General features: G+C 48.8%; 2 protein-coding genes across 10 annotated transcripts in view; one reads left to right on the top strand and one right to left on the bottom strand.

The window, feature by feature from the left end:
- NDST2 (N-deacetylase and N-sulfotransferase 2) overlaps window positions 1-3176 on the top strand; it is a 231903-nt gene extending 228727 nt beyond the window's left edge. For all 9 annotated transcript variants that reach the window (XM_084633086.1, XM_084633087.1, XM_084633088.1 and 6 more), the window contains 2 exons: window positions 604-706; window positions 906-3176. In XM_084633086.1, coding sequence (XP_084489212.1) covers window positions 604-706; window positions 906-1031 — 229 coding nt within the window. In that variant the 3' untranslated portion in view covers window positions 1032-3176. The remainder of the gene's footprint in view (window positions 1-603; window positions 707-905) is intronic.
- A 5069-nt stretch (window positions 3177-8245) lies between these two features.
- The window catches only part of ZSWIM8 (zinc finger SWIM-type containing 8), a 145087-nt gene continuing 134046 nt past the window's right edge, over window positions 8246-19286 (bottom strand). Inside the window, exons 24-26 of the mRNA XM_084633567.1 lie at window positions 12567-12686; window positions 10744-10922; window positions 8246-9273 (exon numbers count right to left, since the gene is read on the bottom strand). Of these exons, the coding sequence (XP_084489693.1) occupies window positions 9070-9273; window positions 10744-10922; window positions 12567-12686 (503 nt within the window). The 3' untranslated portion in view covers window positions 8246-9069. The remainder of the gene's footprint in view (window positions 9274-10743; window positions 10923-12566; window positions 12687-19286) is intronic.

Below are 19286 nucleotides of genomic sequence, written 5' to 3'. Positions count from 1 at the left end.
TTGGCTCTCTGTTGGAGCAGCTGTGATGGATTAGTGGAATTATAGACACTCCCCCATCTTCAGTTGCCGTGGGTCACTTATGACCTGCAACTGCTGAAGCAGTAGATGAGGAGGAAGCAGGGTTGGTCAGCTTGCAGCCCTGAGAATTTGTGTGGTAAGTTGATATGTGGCCCATTTTAGGGACTAGATGGAGGTTTTCATTAGATCTGTATTTTAATAACGTAAGGTGCCCAGGAGTTGAGGCTTTGAGCACCATCGGAAGCTGTCAAATCAGTGTGGCATAAAGGGAGGGTGTTTTTGTTTGTTTTAAACTAACTGTTAAAAAAATTCTATTAGTGTAAGTTCCTATGGAAACAGCCTCCAAAATTCCATTTTCCTGGTGGTCACCACAACATTTTACCTGAACCTGAACGTGAAATTGACTTGCCATGCATTAGAACCAAAAGTAAGAGTGCTTTTCATTGTCACAGCCAAGAGGCACGCCACGAAAAGGAAACAAAGTGCAAAATGAATTAGATTTTAAAATCTTTGAACTGGAGTCAGCAACACAGACAGATACACGTTTCCTTCCCTAGGATTTTTAACTAAGTGTGTCCTTTTCAGGTTTGATGAAGCAAAAGGATTTTGGTGCCAGGTGCTAGACGGAGGGAAGACTAAATGCTTGGGAAAGAGTAAAGGAAGGAAGTATCCTGATATGGATTCCTCGGTGAGTAACCAGCTTGGGGAAATGTGCCTTGCCTGGAAGAGGCATAGTGGGTTGAAGGGGAGAGCGCTCTCAGCCAATTAGGGACAAGGTGCAGTGTCAGTGGATTTTCTGAGATATGGGGACTACACGATGCCTTTCAGGGCAGAGAGAGGACTGCATGTAACCCTTGCTAACGTGAGGTCTTCTCTTCCCCCTGCAGTCTCGGCTGTTCCTCACAGACTTCTATCGAGAGCACAACATCGAGTTATCCAAGCTGATGAACAGACTTGGGCAGCCCCTTCCCACGTGGCTCCGCGAGGAACTGCAGAATTCCAGCTGGAGCTGAGGTGGAAGCCCCTGCCCTGGTGCTGATGGATGCATGGTGCTGTCTATCCATGGATATAAAAGCCAGGTGGAAAATACACTACGATGGCATCTCTTGTCAGTCAAAAAACTAGAGAAAAGAACAGCAGCCAAGATCTTGGGATGGTGACAGGAGCCCTTCCCGCTCTGGCTGCTGCCTGGGATGTCATTGCAGGAGGTCCAGCGAGACTGTTGCACCCAGTGCGAATCAAGCCCCTAACTATTAATGGTTTGTTACAAAACTTTTGTAAGAAAGACACAAAGAAAAGGAAATTGCACAAAGTGTAGCGGCTGCTCCAGGAGGAGACTGTGAGCCCAGGGAACATCTGTGGGCTTCCCTCCCCCCCACCCAGAAGAGAGCATGCTAACCCTTTGAAGACTGGGATTTTTCAGACTCCTATACTACTACTGTCTGAAATGCTCAGTACTTAGAGGGTTACTGTCTTCCAGTTGTGACAGGTTTGGGGTGCAGCACCTGGCCTTTGTTGTTGATAGCGATGTGGTAATTGCACTGTTGTAGCAGAAAGAGCCACTGCAGCCTAGAGAAGGGGGAATTGGGAGAACCCCAACTTTGGGGAGCAGTTTTAATGCCAGCCATGAAAGGCAACATTCCCTCTTCCTCCTTGCACATGGAGTTTGTTCTTTGGAGACGGGTCCTGCTGTTCGTAAACTGTGTGGCTCCCCTCAACAGCATCCTCCGCTTAGGCTCCCTGCTCAGAGAGGGGGGGTGTTGTAAAGTGGACTGCCTGGTCCTGCCTGCAGCTGTGCCCAGGGAGCTAGGTGAAGGAGCAGAGGCTTGCAGAAGTTGTCATAAAGAATCTGTCTGTTGTCTTCCAGAGAGAGGGGAACAGAGGTTGTCCTCTAACAATAGAATATTTCCTCTACCTCCTCCTGGGAATGGGCTTGATGAGTTAGTCTAAGGCCCCTGGTTGCAAAGGCTCTAAGCCATGCTGCTGAATATAACTGAGGATCATGTCCTGCTAGCTGCTTCCTCTCTTGCATATTTCCCAGGCATTACTGATTTGGGGAAGAGTGGTCCAGTTCTTTTCTGGGGCTGCATCAGCATCCACATGATGGCAGGGTCCAGAAGATACCAGGCCACAAAGCTAGTTTCTTCAGTGGACATCAGTGAGAGAGGAATGGGGTCAAACAGGAACATCCTCTGACTCGCACTTAGCTTCTGAGCAGATGACATCCTCAGGGGTGCCAGATCCATTGAAGGGATAGGATAGATAACTGAGTAGGAGCAATCTAGGCAAGATCCAGGGCACTTAGAGTAGAGCTTGTTGATCCTCCCTTGGTGCAAAAGAACAAGGCCCTGATCCTTGTGAATTAAGAGACACTCTCACCCCCTGTACCAAGCCAGATAGCTTAGTGAGAGTAAAGGCAGCTCTGCTGCCAAGGGACTGGAGCTTCTATTGTGGGGACAATTGTCCAGCTGCATTGGGGGGGGGGGGGGTTGCTTTTCTCTGAGGTTGGCCACACTTGGAAAAGTAATACCCAGACAGTTGCAGGAGACGAATTCTGATGAACTCGTCCTGCTGGTGTCTGGAGTGGTTGTTTTCTTTCTCACTGAGCCAATGGGCGTCTAAATTCCAACTTCCCCTGTCTCACTGCATGGAGGAGAGTGGCTCTGGAACCAGCTTTTTTTACTCCTTTTCCAGCCTTATATAGCAGGAGTCTTGCTGCTTAAGACAAATGGCAGGGTTCACTTTGACCCAGACAGGAACATAATGTATGGCAACTTCTGCAACTGTCATGGTCTCCTTTTTTCTAAAGGGGAGAGAAGCTGTTTCAACCAAGCTTTTCCATTGAGCCTTGGGTATTTTTAACTGGTGCATTTACCATTGTATGTAAATGTATATAGTATACAATATAGTATTTTATTCCATGTGCCCTAAGGAAGGGCTAACCTTGTGCAACCAAAAAGAGGAACAGAAATAGAAACCTATCTCCCTCATTAGAACGGAGGAGAGCCCCACTTCCTGCACTGGATTCATGTATAGTGTCATTCACATTGAATGATGATAATGGAGAAATTCTTGGCTCTCGAAGCTGAGCACAAGTGTCTGAATAAAGGCTAGAAGTAGCATTCAGTGGGTTCAATAAACGTACCACTTATTTTCTATGAGTTGTGACGGTTTGGAGTGTTGTCCTCTCTCTGGTTCTGCTCTCACCCACTCAGCCCTGTGCTTGGGCAAAGGAACAGGGTCCTGAAGAGGTGCAGTGACAAAGGGGGCAGCTGTTACAACCAGCAGCACCAGTACCACTCAGCCTGAAGCATCCACTGAGCCAGAAAATTAAAGGGGGCAGGCTAGCAAAACAATTCCCTCTCAGTACACCTTGTGGGTGTCTGTAGTGCATGGAGCACTTTGTCACCACCCAGTCCTGCCATGTTTCACCAACCAGCTGCTTCTGGCCAGCTTCTGCAAGCCCCCAGCCTGAAGCTGTTAAGACTTCTGCCTGCACTTTCAGCGTCCCTGCGCTGCCCTGGCCGTTAGCCAGCCTCACCTGACATGCAGCAAGGAACAGGCTTTTCTTTATGGCTGGTGCCAACTTCAGAGGTGATTCAATGCTGCTCAGAGAGCACTGGCCAGCAGCCTGAGTTTGTTCACATCACATTAGCCTCAATTCAGTGGGTAGCTCAAAATTACCCCAGCAGCAGAGGGTTGCTATTACACTTCAGATATCTTCACACCCTGCCTTTGCACAGAACTCTAGTGTGTGTTCTCCAAGAGGAAGGCCCTGTAACCAAGTGTAATATTGCCCTGTGCATTGTTATTACTTCCTGCTGCTGGGCTTGTACTGCTTGTTTTCCTGTTACCTTGATGGTCTTGGACTCAAATTTGTAACATTTTCACAGCTGTTCCATTCAGATTGGGAAGGGGCTATTTTTTCCAATGGAGATGTCAGCTATGTTACCACAGAAACTAGTTCACTCATTCTTACCTCTTATGCTAGAGCCACTGCTTTGGACAAATCACATTTTATGGCTATTCATATCTAGTCTAGTTGATGGAGAAGAGTTGGTTTTAAAACAGAAACCCCCGCCGGCACATTTGTTGAAGTAGCCACCCATTCCCCAGCCAAAGCCTTCTACCCCTATGAACACAAGATCAGGTTAGACATTCAACTTGGAACTGAAGAACCAGCCTGGCCTTAGTGTGTGACTGTTAACTTGGAGCCTGACAGTGTCTCATTCCAATAATACAGAGCTTACCAAGAGACTCAGAAAGGGTTTGGTCAGAGCAGTTGCTCCAAATTAGGCAAAATGAATGGCCATAGTGGATTGGACCAAAGGTCCATCTAGCCCAATATCCTGTCTTCAGACAGCGGCCAATGCCAGGTGCCCCAGAGGGAAAACAGAGGCTAGGGCCACCATCCCTGTCCATCCTGACTAATAATCACTAATGGACCTATCCTCCATGAATTTATCTAGTTCAAGTTCACAAATAAACTAGTTTTCCTGCATTGGTGCTCTAGACAATTGCCAGGAGCTATCACAGCCCACTAAGCTCACAAAGTAACAAGAGAACACACAGGAGTTACTGCAGACAAAGGAAATAACGCACACCCATGCCCTCTCCCAGAAGCTAGAACAAGCCTAAAATTAAAAAGCTGCAAAATTGAGCCAGGGGGCCAGAACACGCTCAACAGCTGAGAATGTATTAACCACAGCCTGAGATTGACCCAAAAGGAACTGATCAGGGTGCATGGGTTTTGGTGCAGAGAGTGGACCCCCTAAACAAACTGAGCCACTGGATTAAAAATGGCTTTAGGAAAACTTTAGTAAGAGCAGCTTGCCTAAAGTGTTCACCCTGAGGCTAGAGTCTCTGAACTGATTACTTCCAAGACCAACCTTCCTCTTGGGAAGCTGCAGGTGACAGCAATCAGGAAGAACCAAGCACACATTGTATTTTAAAGGGTGTGGTGTTTGCCAGCAGCTTTCCATGAGCAGATTGGGGGTGGGGCAGGGAGAGCCCTTTATTGAGCACAGCTGCCCAAAACCTATATATGTGCTGGCCATTTTTGATATAAAGGAGACCACCAGGAAATGGGGTGAACCTAAGCCATGCCTGTGCATAGCCAGGAGACCAGTGGAGTCTGGGGAAGAGTCCATTCTCTGCATTGTGTTAAGAGCCTCTCTTGGGTGACATTCCCTGCCCACTAGATCCTATTGACTTGCCAGATTAGCACAAATTTCTTGGAGCCGCTGTTTCAAAGGGGAAATACCACTCTGCTAGCAGGAGAGACCCTAACTGCAGGGGCACCATTTAGGGAGGGCAAGGGGCTCTACCCTCCCCCCATGTTTTGTACCTGAGGTCGGCTCACAGCACATGCCCTAGCCCCAGAGGGAGCTCTACAGTGTGATATGTGATGAGTTCTGTGCTGCTCCCAGCTTCCACAATTGGGGAGGGAGTTTGTTTACAGAGAGAGGCAGGGTGATTAAGATAACAAAAGGCATTATTAAATTAAGGCTCAGATGAGCCTGAAAGCATTGCCAGACACTCCAGTTAAAAGATAGGAAACAAAGGGTAGGAATAAATGGTAAGAATGGAGAGCAGAAAATAGTGGTGTTCCCCAGGGGTCTGTACTGAGACGGTTATAAATGATCTGGAAAAAAGGGTAAGCTGAGGTGGCAAAATTTGCAGATGATACTTAAGTCCCAGACAGACTGCGAAGAGCTACAAAAGGGTCTCAGAAAACTGGGTGACTGGCCAACAAAATGGCAGATGAAATTCAATGTTGATAAATGCAAAGTAATGCACATTGGAAAACATAATCCCAACTGTACATACAAAATGAGAGAGTTTAAATTAGCTGTTACCACTCAAGAAAGAGATCTTGGAGTCATTGTGGATAGTTCTCTGAAAACCTCCACTCAATGTGCAGTGGGCATCAAAAGCTCACTGAATATTGGAAAGGGATAGATAATAAGACAGAAAATATATTGCCTCTATATAAATCCATGGTACGCCCACAGCTTCAATACTGCGTGCAGATGTGGTCACCCCATCTCAAAAAAAGAGATTGGATTTGGAAGAGGGCAACAAACGATCAGGGGGATGGAACGGCTTCCATATGAGAAGAGATTAAAAAAGACAGGGACTTTTCAGGTGGGAAAAGAGATGACTAAGTGTGGGGCATGATAGAGGTCTATAAAATCAGGGTGTAGAAAAATTGACTAAGGAAATATTATTTACTCCTTCACATAACACAAGAACTAAGGGTCATCAAATGAAATTAATAGGTAGCAGATTTAAAACAAACAAAAGGAAGTATTTCTTCACAGTCACCATCTGGAACTCTTTGCCAGGGATGTTGTGAAGGCCAAAACTATAACAGGGTTCTGATAAGTTCATGGAGGATAGGTCCATCAATGCCTATAAGCCAGGATGGGCAGGGATGGTGTCCTTAGCCTCTGTTTGCCAGAAGCTGGGAGTGGGTGACAGGATGGATCACTTGATGATTACCTGTTCTGTTCATTCCCTCTGGGGCACCTGGCATTGGCCACTGTCGGAAGACAGAATATTGGGCTAGATGGATCATTGGTTTACCCAGTATAGCCTATTCAGATGTTCTTTAATAGAACCCAGATGTAGCTGTCCCCCTCCCCCGCTGTAACCCATTAGACCCCTCCAAGAGCTGAGATAGAATCCAGGAGTCCTGATGGGGGGTCTCTCTCTCTCTCTCTACAAAGTCAGTAAAAAAGTAAGAATATACATCAAAATTTTACACCCAACCAGTGTCCTTTAAGTGACTTGCCGCAAGATGTCGGAACATGTTAGTATTAGAGCTGAGTGGGTCTAATATTTATTTAATTTTCTTTCTTTTGGATAGGAATTAGATACAGGGCTCCTGTCAACTAATTGCTATGGAATCATGGTTAAAATCCACCCCCCTGGCTCCAGTCTGAAATGATGCCCCTGCCTAACTGGCCTCTCAGCAAGGACTATTATGACAAACCTGCCATTGGTCTCCAGTTGGTGGGGGTGGGGGGTAACGATCATATACTATGACCCACGACTGTAATGGAGCACTTCTGCCTCGGAGCACATGAATGATGAGCCCTGGAGCTTTCAGTACCCTGGCTATCCACTCAAGTACGCTGCGAGACTGACACTGCATAACTGACCACTGGGTTTGACTCATGTTATCTGTAGTGCTGAAAATGGAGACAGCCAGGTGATCCAAAGAAAGGAGCAAGGGGAGGGATCAGTTGTACCTTTGTGGTCTCTAGCCAACAAGCATTACCACCGAACTTAAACCGTTCTCATCCACTTCAAGTGAGAATAAATAACCACTGGAACAACTTACAAAGGAGTGCGGTAGATTCTCCAGCACTCAAGATGGTCCCTTCTGGCTTTAAAAATCTATGACTTTATTAAAACATTCCCCGATGGCACTCGAAGCCCAAACGCAGCAAGAACACAGAGTGTGAAACTCTGTCAGTACTGGCCAAGGCAAATGAAGAGCAAAATGCATAATTAGTGAAAAGTGCAGGAGATTCTTAATTTCCTTTCAGGTTTAATGATCTGAGGGGCCAGCAGTAACACATGAAAGGATATTTTTAACATGTCTATTTAACATGGCTGCAACTCTTAACATTTCCTTGATATAAAAAGAATTGTTTTCTCAAATGAACATTCTGTAGCATGTCCATCACAGTCTCACCCACTTATTCAGCTGAGCATCTCTTTAAACTGAGCAGAGAGGTAATATTTTTGACTACATACCATATAAAGGTTAGGTGCAGTTAAGGGAGAGTAGTTTCTGTTGGTACGGGACTTTGTAGACGTGACGCTCTATGTACAGTAAGAGCCACTTATTCTATCGTTCACTAATAAATTAACAAAACAGGAGCCTTGGCATTCAAGCCTTGATGAGGGAACCTGGTGGCCAGTGAATGTTAAGCAAGAACACACAGGAATCCCCACTCCTTTTACGCTCAGCCATGAGACTTGAGAAGGAACTCCCCGGCCTCCGATAGGCCAGGTGCTGTCTATTGAACCGTTTGGCGAAAAGTCCTCCTCCAGGGCTGTGCCAGGCAAAAGATTCTCCAACCTGCCATAGTTTTACTGAAAGTGGACCCCGACACCCACCTCTACCAGCCTGGATTCGCCCAAATGCGACAGCTACTTGTGAGCCCTTCAAGAGCTATACTGATCCACCAGAGCCGAGAGAAGAGGGAATCAGTCTAAGAAAAACGAGTGTTTAATCAGGAAACGAGAAGAGACAAGGGATAAGAAATTGATTACAGGAGAGTAATACCCCAGCCAAAGGAACACGATTGTACAACTCAGAACATCGTATGGAGCCAGCAGAGCCCAGGCAGGAACACTCCTGGGAAAGAGCCCCAGCATCTCAGCCAGGCCTCCAGGCAGCTGAGCACCGTCCCGGTGCACGACTGTCCAAGCCCCAGCCTCTCCTATCAGAAGCTGCTTCAGGCAATTGTGGAGGTGGCTGGGCAGCGAGAAGCTCCCTGCTACTCCAGTCTCAGCTTCTCTCAGCAGATGGTGCTGTGAGGAATGGCCTGGGAGCTCTGGCTCTGCAGAGCGCGGCCCCAGCCTCCCTGACAGAAGCTGGCGTGTGAAGAGAGAGAAGCCCATACAAAAAAAAGAAGTTTACACATTTATAAATGCCAAAATAAATATTTGTTTGAAGACAAACTCTCCCAGCCCTCAAACACGCGCGCGCACACACTGCAAACCGCTCGTGGGACAGCCTCGGGGGCACGGGGCAAAATCAAGGATACACCGCAGGGAAACTAGCTCAACTGCTTCTCATTTCCCACCCCTTACGAAGGCCGTGGCCTGCGGGGGGTAGGAGGAAGAGCAAGTGAAGCCGAGCACTGTTATGCGGTGGCGCTGGAGAGGAATGTCACGGTATAAATACATCAGATCAGTGGTTTCCAACAAGTTAAAACTAAAATAAAAAAGACACCATAAGGAACGATGGTGTGATTGGAACTAAAGCTACCCAGGGTGGAGGTCTGCAAGTCCGTAGCGTTCTGCCTGCTGTCACGGGGAGAAGGTGGTCATTTCCAGAGAGACCCTTTGCCACAGCTCCTTGGTCTGCTTGCTGCGCTTTAGGTTCTGGAGGATATCGTTGAACTGCATCATGCCCATGGGAGTCAAGCAGAAGGCGCTTCTGGCGCTGCGGATGGCGTTCACAAAGTCATCGTAGTCAGCTGGGGTGAGGTGGATCGACCGGTGGTGGATGTACTGGGGGGACAAGGAGACAGCATTAAGGTGTCTGCTCTCTCCACCTTAACACTGGCTGTGAAGTGCTCAGCGCAGGGCTCAATTGCTCCCAAGATGAAACATCACAGGATTCTGCAATAAGGGTTACCAAGAGCAGCACCAAGACTCAGAGGCTCTGACCAGCAGGATGGCTACCACAACAGATGACAGTGCTATGCCTCACACCCCAGGGAAACCAATGGGGACACTGAATGAAAAGCCAGGTCTCCCACCTTACACTGCAACAGGCAGCTACTACAAAGCCCCTGAAGGAGAGAACCTATCAGAGTGCCGCACAGAAAATGCTGAGGGGATAAGGAAATCCCTCCCACCCGAGTCAGCTCCTCCACCAGGCCACATGCATTCTGCAGGTTACACACAAGGGCCATTTATTGTTCCATCCTCCCCAGCACATTCATGGTGTCTGCTCCACACCTCCTTTTCGCAGCTACCAGGGCACGGGAAGCTATCCCTTTTGAGTTACTGCAGGGTAACTCCAAGTATTCTGCTTCAGGCGCCTGAATCAGTCACCCCCACCAGTCTCTTGGCTGAGGCCCCAGTGCTGCTGGCCCAGTGCATGGGATGGTGTTCCTTTTGCGTATTTTGCGAAAACATTTCAAGCCAAGCTTCGGTAGTTCTCACACAGAGATCTGTTACACCAAACAGCCTCTAGGTGGCAGGTTAGTATATTTAACAGAGACATTAGATCAGTGTCCTCACCCCTCTGATAATTTATTCACAGAGCAACAGGTGTGTGGATTGGTCCCCTGGCCATTTTTGCCAGGACTGCCCTGGCTTGGAGGTACAGCCCTGGTATCCCAGCTGGCCACAAACTGGGATTTGTCCTGTTTTCAATAAACCCCAGGCCACTGGCCAGTCTGCCTCCGCTACACACCTGTAAATGGGAGTGCGGAAGAAGGGGTGAAGGATAGAAAGGGGTCTGGAAACCTGAAGAAGGGGGGCTACAAATGGTAAAAGGAGACCCAGACAGAGGGAGAGTGGCAGCCAGGTTGGGCAGGAGATGTGGAGAGAAAACCTGGAGTGGGAGCGGGGAAAAGAGGATGCAAGAGTGAAAAATAAGGTAGAACTTGGAGGCAGGAAGAAGCGGGGAAGGAAGAGAACAACAAAAGGAGCAGGGTGCATGGAGCAATGGGGTAAGATGCTCCTCCACAGGGCTGGAGACAGGAGCAGGCACCTTGAGGCAAACACTCCAGCTGGCAGGTGCAGGTGGGACAGGGAGGGGAAGAATGGATATTGTGGCGTGCTTTGGAGACAGTCTCTCCGTGCTGGGAAGAGATTTCCTATGTGATGCACCAGTTCAGAAAGCTAGACAGATCAGCCCAATCAGAGCAGCCAATGGATTCCCCTCCCTCCCTGCGCCAGAGCAGTGCCTGCAGCTGCAGAGAAACTAGCCTGGCAGCTTTTGGAAGCAGGGGTCAGGCAGAACCCTACCTGCATGTATGCCTGCTGGCACCGCTGCACCAGCTGGTGGAAGGCTGGAGTGCGCAGGTGGTTGTGGACATGGGCAGGGTTGAGCCTTTGCAGCGCTTCCATGATGATCTCTTGCAGCACGAAAGGGCTCAGCACCCCCTTGGCTGCGCCAACGCAGAACTGATGTACATAGTTTACACCTGCACAAGAAAGGGGTGAAAAGAGCAACAGGATGTCAAGAATGGATGGATCTAGACTGTTCTCAGTGGTAGCGGATGACAGAACGAGGAGTAATGGTCTCAAGTTGCAGTGGGGGAGGTTTAGTTGGATATTAGGAAAAACTTTTTCACCAGGAGGGTGGTGAAGCACTGGAATGCGTTACCTAGGGAGGTGGTGGAATCTCCTTCCATAGAAGTTTTAAAGGTCAGGCTTGACAAAGCCCTGGCTGGGATGATTTAGTTGGGGATGGGTCCTGCTTTGAGCAGGGGGTTGGACTAGATGACCTCCTGACTTCCCTTCCAAACCTGATTTTCTATGATTCTAACGAGAGAGGAGAAACCAACCCATGAGAAATCAATCAGCTCCCAAGGTGGCAGCACTGGCTCCAGTCGGAAAGACCAGCATCTGAAGCTGCACTTCCCATACAAGGGAGAGGCAGAGACCAGGAAACACAACCCCACTCCAGGGGACAAGAGTTCACACTCATAGGTATCTATCAGGGGTGAGGAGAGACGGCATTGCTCCCAACTGACATCCCTTTAAAGAAACATGAAAGGAAACTGTGCATTGGGGGGGGGGGGAGGAAATCATCCAACCACCAAGACACTTAGCCAGCAAGAGGACAGTATATTCCATTTCCATTCCCTCTGCTTTCCCTCCTGGGACACAAGGACACACAACATTAAGTCCTTCGTAAAACTGGACAATTTTGGAGTTTCCACCACTGCACTACGACCAGTGCAGCTCCACAGCGATGCTAACAGTGGAAGCCCAAGTGTAGCTGGGCCTCGAGCACTGTCGTCTAGGCCTGCTCTTCCAGCTTCCGGGGGTGGCTAAGTGGGAGAATCAGAAATTTGCTGTTCAGACCAGACCAAAGAGGGCTGGGGAAATAGAACTGGAGATAAACGTGCTGTTCAGAAATCCTGATGGAACAGTGTTTTGTTGCAATCTGCCAGTTGGCAAAATCAGAATGTTTTGTGGAGATAGTCCCATTTTTGCTGAACTACCAAAGAAACCAGACAGGGTTTCCTTCCTGCCTGCATGTGGGGTTCCCAGGCTTCCATGGTCCCAGGGCTGCCAGGGTCCACAGCTCTAGTGCAATCCACCTGCCCTTGGGCTCCATTCCCTTTCACATAGAATTTCAATTTCAAATCCTCAGTGAAATGGAATTTACCTTTCTCCACACAGTTCTCCTGGTGAGTCAGGCATTTATCATTACAGAGGGTCTCAGAGGACATGAATACCAGGAAAGGCAGGGGTGGCACAGGGTGTCTTAAGTCTGTGGCCTGGACTGCAACCCCTAGGGGCCATTGAAAATGCTAATTAATAACATTATTGGAGCACTGTGTCCTGTCCAACTCCATGTGCTCATGCAGCACCTTGGAATTTCATCCTTAACCTGCTACAGAATCCAAAGAGGCCACCATCAAATGGGCTGAGGGGAGCTGGGATTCTCCCAAACACCCCAGGGAACGGAGGCAGAAGTGGACCCAACCAACTCTTTCCTGGTGCAGTTGTTCATTTCTGAGGACCACTGATTCTGCCCTAGGAGATAAGAAAACAGGGCCTTCCTCCAGGGCACAGAACCCTGCATGCAAGGGCCAGAGAGCTCCCCAGCTCCTTACCTAGCTTGGCAGCTAACCCCAGAAGCCATTTCACATCCTCTGTGTAGGGTGGGCTGCGGGAGAAGTTGTTTGGATGGTCATTGTGAGCTCTCCGGCCAAGCATCTCCAGTGCCAGCATCCCTGCGGGAATGGGGCAGTCAGAGTCAAACAGCATTCCAACCAAGCAAGGAAGAGGCACCCTGGCCCCATGGAGATTCTTCCCCTATCCAGCTGACTTAGCTCTATACTGTCGCCTAGGCTGACATCAGATCCAATGAGTACATTTCCCAAACCTGAGGAACCGCTCTGTGTAAGCTTGAAAGCTTGTCTCTCTCACCAGCAGAAGTTGGGCCAATAAAAGAGATTACCTCACCCACCTTGCCTCTCCAATATCCTGGGACCGACACAGCTCCACCATCATTGCATACAGAGCAGATCCCCACTGCATACAGAGCAGCAAACAGCTCCCCAGGAGATAAAGTGCACACCTTGAAGATAACTAACACAGGTGGAGCTGAAGGGCAGCTAGCAACCCCACACCAATCCCAGGCTGGAAATCTCTGCATAGCAAACAGCTCACTGGGGCTGCAAAGGGACTTCATTAGTGCTCTTGGCAGTTCTGGTTGCATGCAGGGCCCCAAATGTTTTGCTAGGTGAGCTGGCAGTTCGGGATCCTAGCAGCATATCCCAATAGCATTGCTATTGGTTCCCCTTTGTTCATGGACTCAGAGCTCACGCAGCCAGAAGGGACAGTCTGACCTCCTGCATAACACAGGCCACAGGACTTCCCCAAAGTAATTCCTGTTTGAACGAGACCATGTTTTTTAGAAATACGTCCAATCTTGACTTAAAAATCGCCAGTGATGGAGAATCTACCACACCCCGGGGTAAGCTGTGCCAAAAGTAAATTACTCTCACTCTTAAAAATCTGTGCCTTCCTTCCAGTCTCAAATTTGTCTAGCTTCATCTTCCAGCCTTTGGTCATTACTATACCTACGTCTGCTGGACTGAAGAGCCCATTATCCAGTATTTGTTGTCCATGTAGGTACTTCTAGACATATCAAGTCACCCCTTAATTTTCTTTTCGTTAAGCTAACCAGATTGAGCGCGTTTTCCAGCCCTTTAATCGTACTCGTGGCTCTGCTCTGAACCCTCTCCAGCTAACCCTTCCTGAGCTGCGGACACTAGAACTGGACACAGTGGTCCGGCAGTAACAGACAATCTAAAGCAGCACATTCAGCTGCAAGAGACAGACCATGCAGTTATGCTGCAATGCCCACATTTCCGTCATTTCAGCTTTTCCATTCTGGTCACTCCTCTTCCTAGCTGCAGCCTTCCCCATCCTCTCACTGGCTTATCATTTAAACAGCATCCATTTCAAGCTCCTTGTCCCCACCTACAGGGCTCCACCCCATTCCCCCCATTCACGCTTCAGTGCTCTCTTTTACCACTTCTACTCGGTGCCTATCATCATCCTGCCTCTGTGTCTGCAACCAGAAAACGGTTACTAACCGTTTTGGTACCTAGGAGATGTGTTGCACATGTGCATTCCACTTCAGGTGTGTGCACCCAGTGCACTAGCACCAGAGATTTTTCCCTTAGCAGTACCTGTCAGGGCAGCAGGTGTACCCTCTGCTCACACTGCTCCACAATGACATAAAGGACAGAGCTGCCCCAGAACCGAGTCCCCTCAGTTCCTTCTTATTGGACAGACTCCAATAGATAGAGCTCTGCAAATCCACAGCTATCCGCTTTATAGTGACAGATATCTGCATCCGTGGGCCATTTCTGCGGAATGCAGATCCAAATTATATGTCTAAAACCCTGTAAATCTGCGGCTATCTGCAGGTCATTTTTGTGGATAGGATACAGATACAAATTTTGTATCTGCACAGGGCTCCACCAATAGAGAGAGGAAGGAGGACGGGTTGTGGAATGGACACGTGCAACACATCTCAGAGAACAACGGCTCCCGTTTTTCTTCTTCGAGTGATTCCACATGTCCATTCCACTTCAGGGGAGTCACACACCATTCAACCAGGATGTGGGATCAAAGTCTATCTGAATAATCACTGAAGATTTACACATCCAAATCTGGAACCATTTCTATAGCATTGAGAGAAGGCATAACGAAAAGCAAGCGTATGTACTGAAGACCAAGTTGCAGCTCTACCAATGTCCAGAACGGGCACTTAAGCTAGAAAGGATCCAGAGGCTGTGTGAGATCTGGTTGAATGTGCTAGAACCCAGTTCGGTGGTGCTGCACTGGGCATGTCGTAGCACAAACATATACAGGAGGAAACCCACAACGAGATTCTTTGGGATGAAACTGGAAGACCTTTCATCTTTTCTGCAATCACCATAAACAACTGTGAGGATGACCTGAACAGATTAATCGTATCCAGCTAAAACTGCAACACTCTCCTAACATCCAGTGTGTGGAGTCTCTCCTTAGGAGTATGAGGCTTAGGGAAGGAAGTTGATAAGTATATTGCCTGATCGAAGTGAAAGTGAGAAGCTACCTCGGTGAGACATTTCGGACAAGGGCAACGGTATACCTTGACCTTGTAGAAGACTGTATACGGTGAATCAGACACAGGGTTCTCAATTTTACTACTCTCCTTGGAGACATATTTCCGATCAAAAAGGCTACTTTCATTGACAGATGAAGTAACAAATAGGTAGCCCGTGGTTCAAAGGGTGGACCCAGGTTTAAATCCCAAGGGGGGAATCAGGTCATCTACTTGGGGATACAAATGATCCAGATCCTTCAGAAACCCAAGTGACATGGGGCTGCAAAGAAGCAAGCGATTACCAATTGGACATCAGAAAGTAGAGAGAGCTACTAGGTGCACCCTGATGGAACTAATGGCCAGAATTTGCTGTTGCAGGTATAACAAATAGTCCAGTACATGTTGTATTGGAGATTGGAACAAAGAAACACCTTTTTGCCGAGACCAGAGGGAGAATCTTTTCCACTTCAAAAGGTAAGTGTACTTAGGAGAAGATTTTCTACTATTCCAGAGGACATTTTGCACATCCCTTGAACAGAACTCTTCCTGAGGTGTTAACCATGGAGCATCCAGTCCGTAAGGTGAAGGGCCTCCAGGTTGGGATGAAGGAGGTGACCGTGGTCCTGTGAGATCAGGTCCAGGTCTGGCAGTAGTGTCAGTGGAACCCTGGTAGAGAGGGTCAGCAGTGTGGAAAATCAGTGATAGCGAGGCCACGGAGGTGCTATTGAGTATAATGCAAGCATGGCTGTGTTTGGTTTTTAACAGCACCCAGGGTAGGAGCTGAAACAAAGGTATGCATACATTAGATTGTCTTTCCAGGACTACAGAGAAGTGTCCATCAGAGACCTCAAACTATGACCCCCTCATGAACAAAGCTGATGTGTCGTCAAGTTGCAAACAGGTTTATGTGGGGAACACCCCAGGGTTGGAAAACGTGTAGGACTATCTGGGTGGAGAGGCCACTGATGGTGACTGGTACATGATATTCTCAACAGGTCTGCCAGACTCTTCTGGACACCCAGAAGGCAGGAGGCTTTGAGGTGGATTGAGCTGTTGATGCAAAACTTCCAAAGCAATATTGCTTCTTGACCCAGAAGCAATGACTGAACCCCACTCTCTGTTCACACAGATCATCGCTGCAGTGTTATCTGTAAGAAAAGACAGTTACCTTTCGTAAATGTTGTTCTTCGAGATATGTTGCTCATGTCCATTCCATGTTAGGTGTGCATGCTCACCACATGCAACAGTGTCTGAAGTTTTTTCCTCAGTGGCATCCATAGGGGACCGGCTCTGGAGCCTTATGGAGTGGCGCACGAACACACTGGTATAAGAAGCACTGCTGGCTCCTTCCTCTCTTGGTTCCTTCTTGCCAGAACTACGACAGTGGAGAAGGAGGGCGGGTCATGGAATGGACATGAGCAACATATCTTGAAGAACAACAGTTACGAAAGGTTAGTAACTGTCTTTTCTTCTTCAAGTGCTTGCTCATGTCCATTCCATTGTAGGTGACTCCCAAGCAGTATCATCGAAGGCAGGTTCGGAGTTCATGGACGTGTCAATTGCAGCACAGTTCTGCCAAATCCAGTGACATCTCCGGCTTGCTGGGTGATGGCATAATGCGCTGTGAATGAGTGTACCAAAGACCACGTCATGGCCCTGCAGATGGTCTGGACAGGGACGTGTGTCAGGAAGGCAGCGGAAGAGGCCTGAGCCCTGGTTGAGTGAGCCTTCACTATCAGTGGAGGCACAGCCTGCACCAACTCGTAACAAGTACGGATGCAGGTGGTGATCCAATTTGAAATCCTCTGACAGGACACCAGAAGGCCCTTAATCCCCCGCTTTTGCTATCGCAATAAAGAGCTGGGTCGATCTGCGGAAGGGCTTGGTGCGTTCCAGGTAGAACACCAGGGTGTGCCTGACATCTAGAGTGTGCAGCTGCCTCTCCTCAGTGGCTGTGTGAAGCTTTGCATGTGGGACTAATCACTTAGGAAGCAGGCTAGCATGTCGGAAAACACCAGGGTAGGAGAAACTGGCAAACTGTCCTTGATGAGAATGTCAAACTAACTGTTTGGTGTTCCCAGGCTGTCTGGATGAGCTCACGGCGAACGAAAGAGGCACAGGTGACACCCTCCTGTAACTTTTCCCTTTATTCCTTGAAGCAAACAAGCATTCAGCAGCCATGCAGGAGACTGGGATATCTCAGGAGGAAGGCACCCTCTTTAAGAGGCCCTGGTGGGTCCTGTAATTGTTTGGGGGAGGTGAGGAAACACCGGATGCTACTGCCTCATCGAGCAATCAGGAGGATGCGCCCAAGGCTGGCTGAGGTAGAGCTTCCCCCAATTCCTCCTAAGGGGGAGTCACTGGGGCAGACTACCCATGTTCAGTACCAAGCTCGGTACTGGAAGCTGCTTCCTGCAGCTCTTGCCATGCAGCTTCATGACATCTGCCGGAGGATGCAGAGGAGGGAGGGTTCATAGACAATCTGGAGGCAGGGGAAAAACCCCATAGGTTCCAAGAGAGCCACTGATAAGGCCACAGAGTGGCTCCCTACTGGCCAACCAACACGGAGGTTCTGCTGGATACCTGAGGTGAAAACTTCTTGGAGGAGAATGATGGTTTACGTGATGTAGCCGCAACACATAAAACCCAATTTCTGACTCGGACAACAATCCTGAGTCATCCGACCAAGGAGGTGTGGAGCCTCTTGGTGCGAGGAGTCCGGAGAGGACAGCATCAGGGAAATCTTTCCCTACCTGCATCTCGACAGTACTGTATGAGGGGGTACCGGAGTGTCCAGAAGTGCCTGCCATACCAGGTACTGAATTCTTGTAGCCGGCAAATACATGCGAGAATCACTCAGAACCGGATGAGATGTCTCTTGAACCACCAGCATAGCTGGCACCAAGAGACTCGGCAGATGGCTTGTTGCAGCACATGCCTCAAGCATTGACAGCAGTGGGAGAGCCAAAGATGACAATACCACAGAACAGCATTCCTCAGAGGTCGGTCTCAAAGGCACCCATACCAGTGCCGGAGCTGTCTGGACTGGGGAGTGCCTTGGCACGAAGCACATACACACTATCCTCCTTCCCAGCTTGTTCATTGGACTGTAGTGCTAGGGACCGTGATCTCCTAGACAACATGTTCCCTCAGTGCAGTATTCAGTGCTGCTTCTTCATTACCAGAGAAGAAGTTCAGCATCGAGACTCTGCCATGACAGGAGGAGTGCTCCTACTCAAAGCAGAGGAGCTTGGTGCCTCACTACCCAAAACAGGAAGGCTGAGGGTAGGTGCTGAGCTGCCTCCACATGAAGGTGTTTTAGTCCGACTTTTCAGTTCTAGACCTAAAGTCCCTGAAGATTTGGCACCTGTCCCCAGTGTGAGCTTCTCCTAGGCACTTCAACACCTGGAGCACAGGTCACTGACTGGCACTGGCTTCTTGCTTCCATCACAAGGTTTGAAGCCTGGGGATTGATGCATGCCCCGGGATGGGGCGTTGGTACCCCAAACAGGCAGGAACCGCAGTAAGCATTTAATACACCAGTTTGAAAAACAAGGAAACCTACTAGTAAAAAAAAATGACACCCAATATAAACACTCAGAAAGGGAGAACACTTGCAGTAGCAAGGTAGACAGCGCCGACAACCATCACAGGCGGTAAGGAGGACTTGACAGGGGTTGGGGGCAGCTTTGCCCTTTATACCATGGCGCAGCAGCATGAGGCTGCCGAGAGCGTATGCGCTAAAGGAAAAATCTCTGATGCTAGTGCATGGGGCATGTGCACCCCTGAAGTGGAATAGATGTGCAATTATGCGAACAACTCCCCCTGTTACTGGCTGATGAGCATCTTCTCCTCCCTCAGAGCACTCCTGAAAAGCCACTTCTCTTCCAGGCACCCTTCCCTTCCAGCTTCTCACCCCAGATTTACCCTGGCTCTCCCTGCCCCAACCTACTGTCCTGTGTCTGTCATCCCTGTCTTGCAGTAGACACCCTTCCAGGAATGTGTTTGTAAAATTTACAGCACCATATACATTAATATGATCTGTGACCGGTCACAGGCCCTGAGGTTCTAACACCCCCAGGCCAGACAGTCCAGGGAAGGTTTCTGGGGGATTATTTAGTGTCTTGTAGCCAGTTTGCCCAGGAATGCATATGTGCGCTTGGCCCAGGGAGAGAGAGAACTAGAGGCATGGCCATAGCTTAAAAGCTCTGCTAGGAGCTGCAGAAAC

This window comes from Lepidochelys olivacea (genome assembly GCF_965140295.1).
Source record: "Lepidochelys olivacea isolate rLepOli2 genome assembly, chromosome: 7".
Taxonomy (NCBI): domain Eukaryota; kingdom Metazoa; phylum Chordata; order Testudines; family Cheloniidae; genus Lepidochelys; species Lepidochelys olivacea.
The sequence above is the reverse complement of the archived record's forward strand: the minus strand, read 5'-3'. Positions and strand labels throughout refer to the sequence as shown.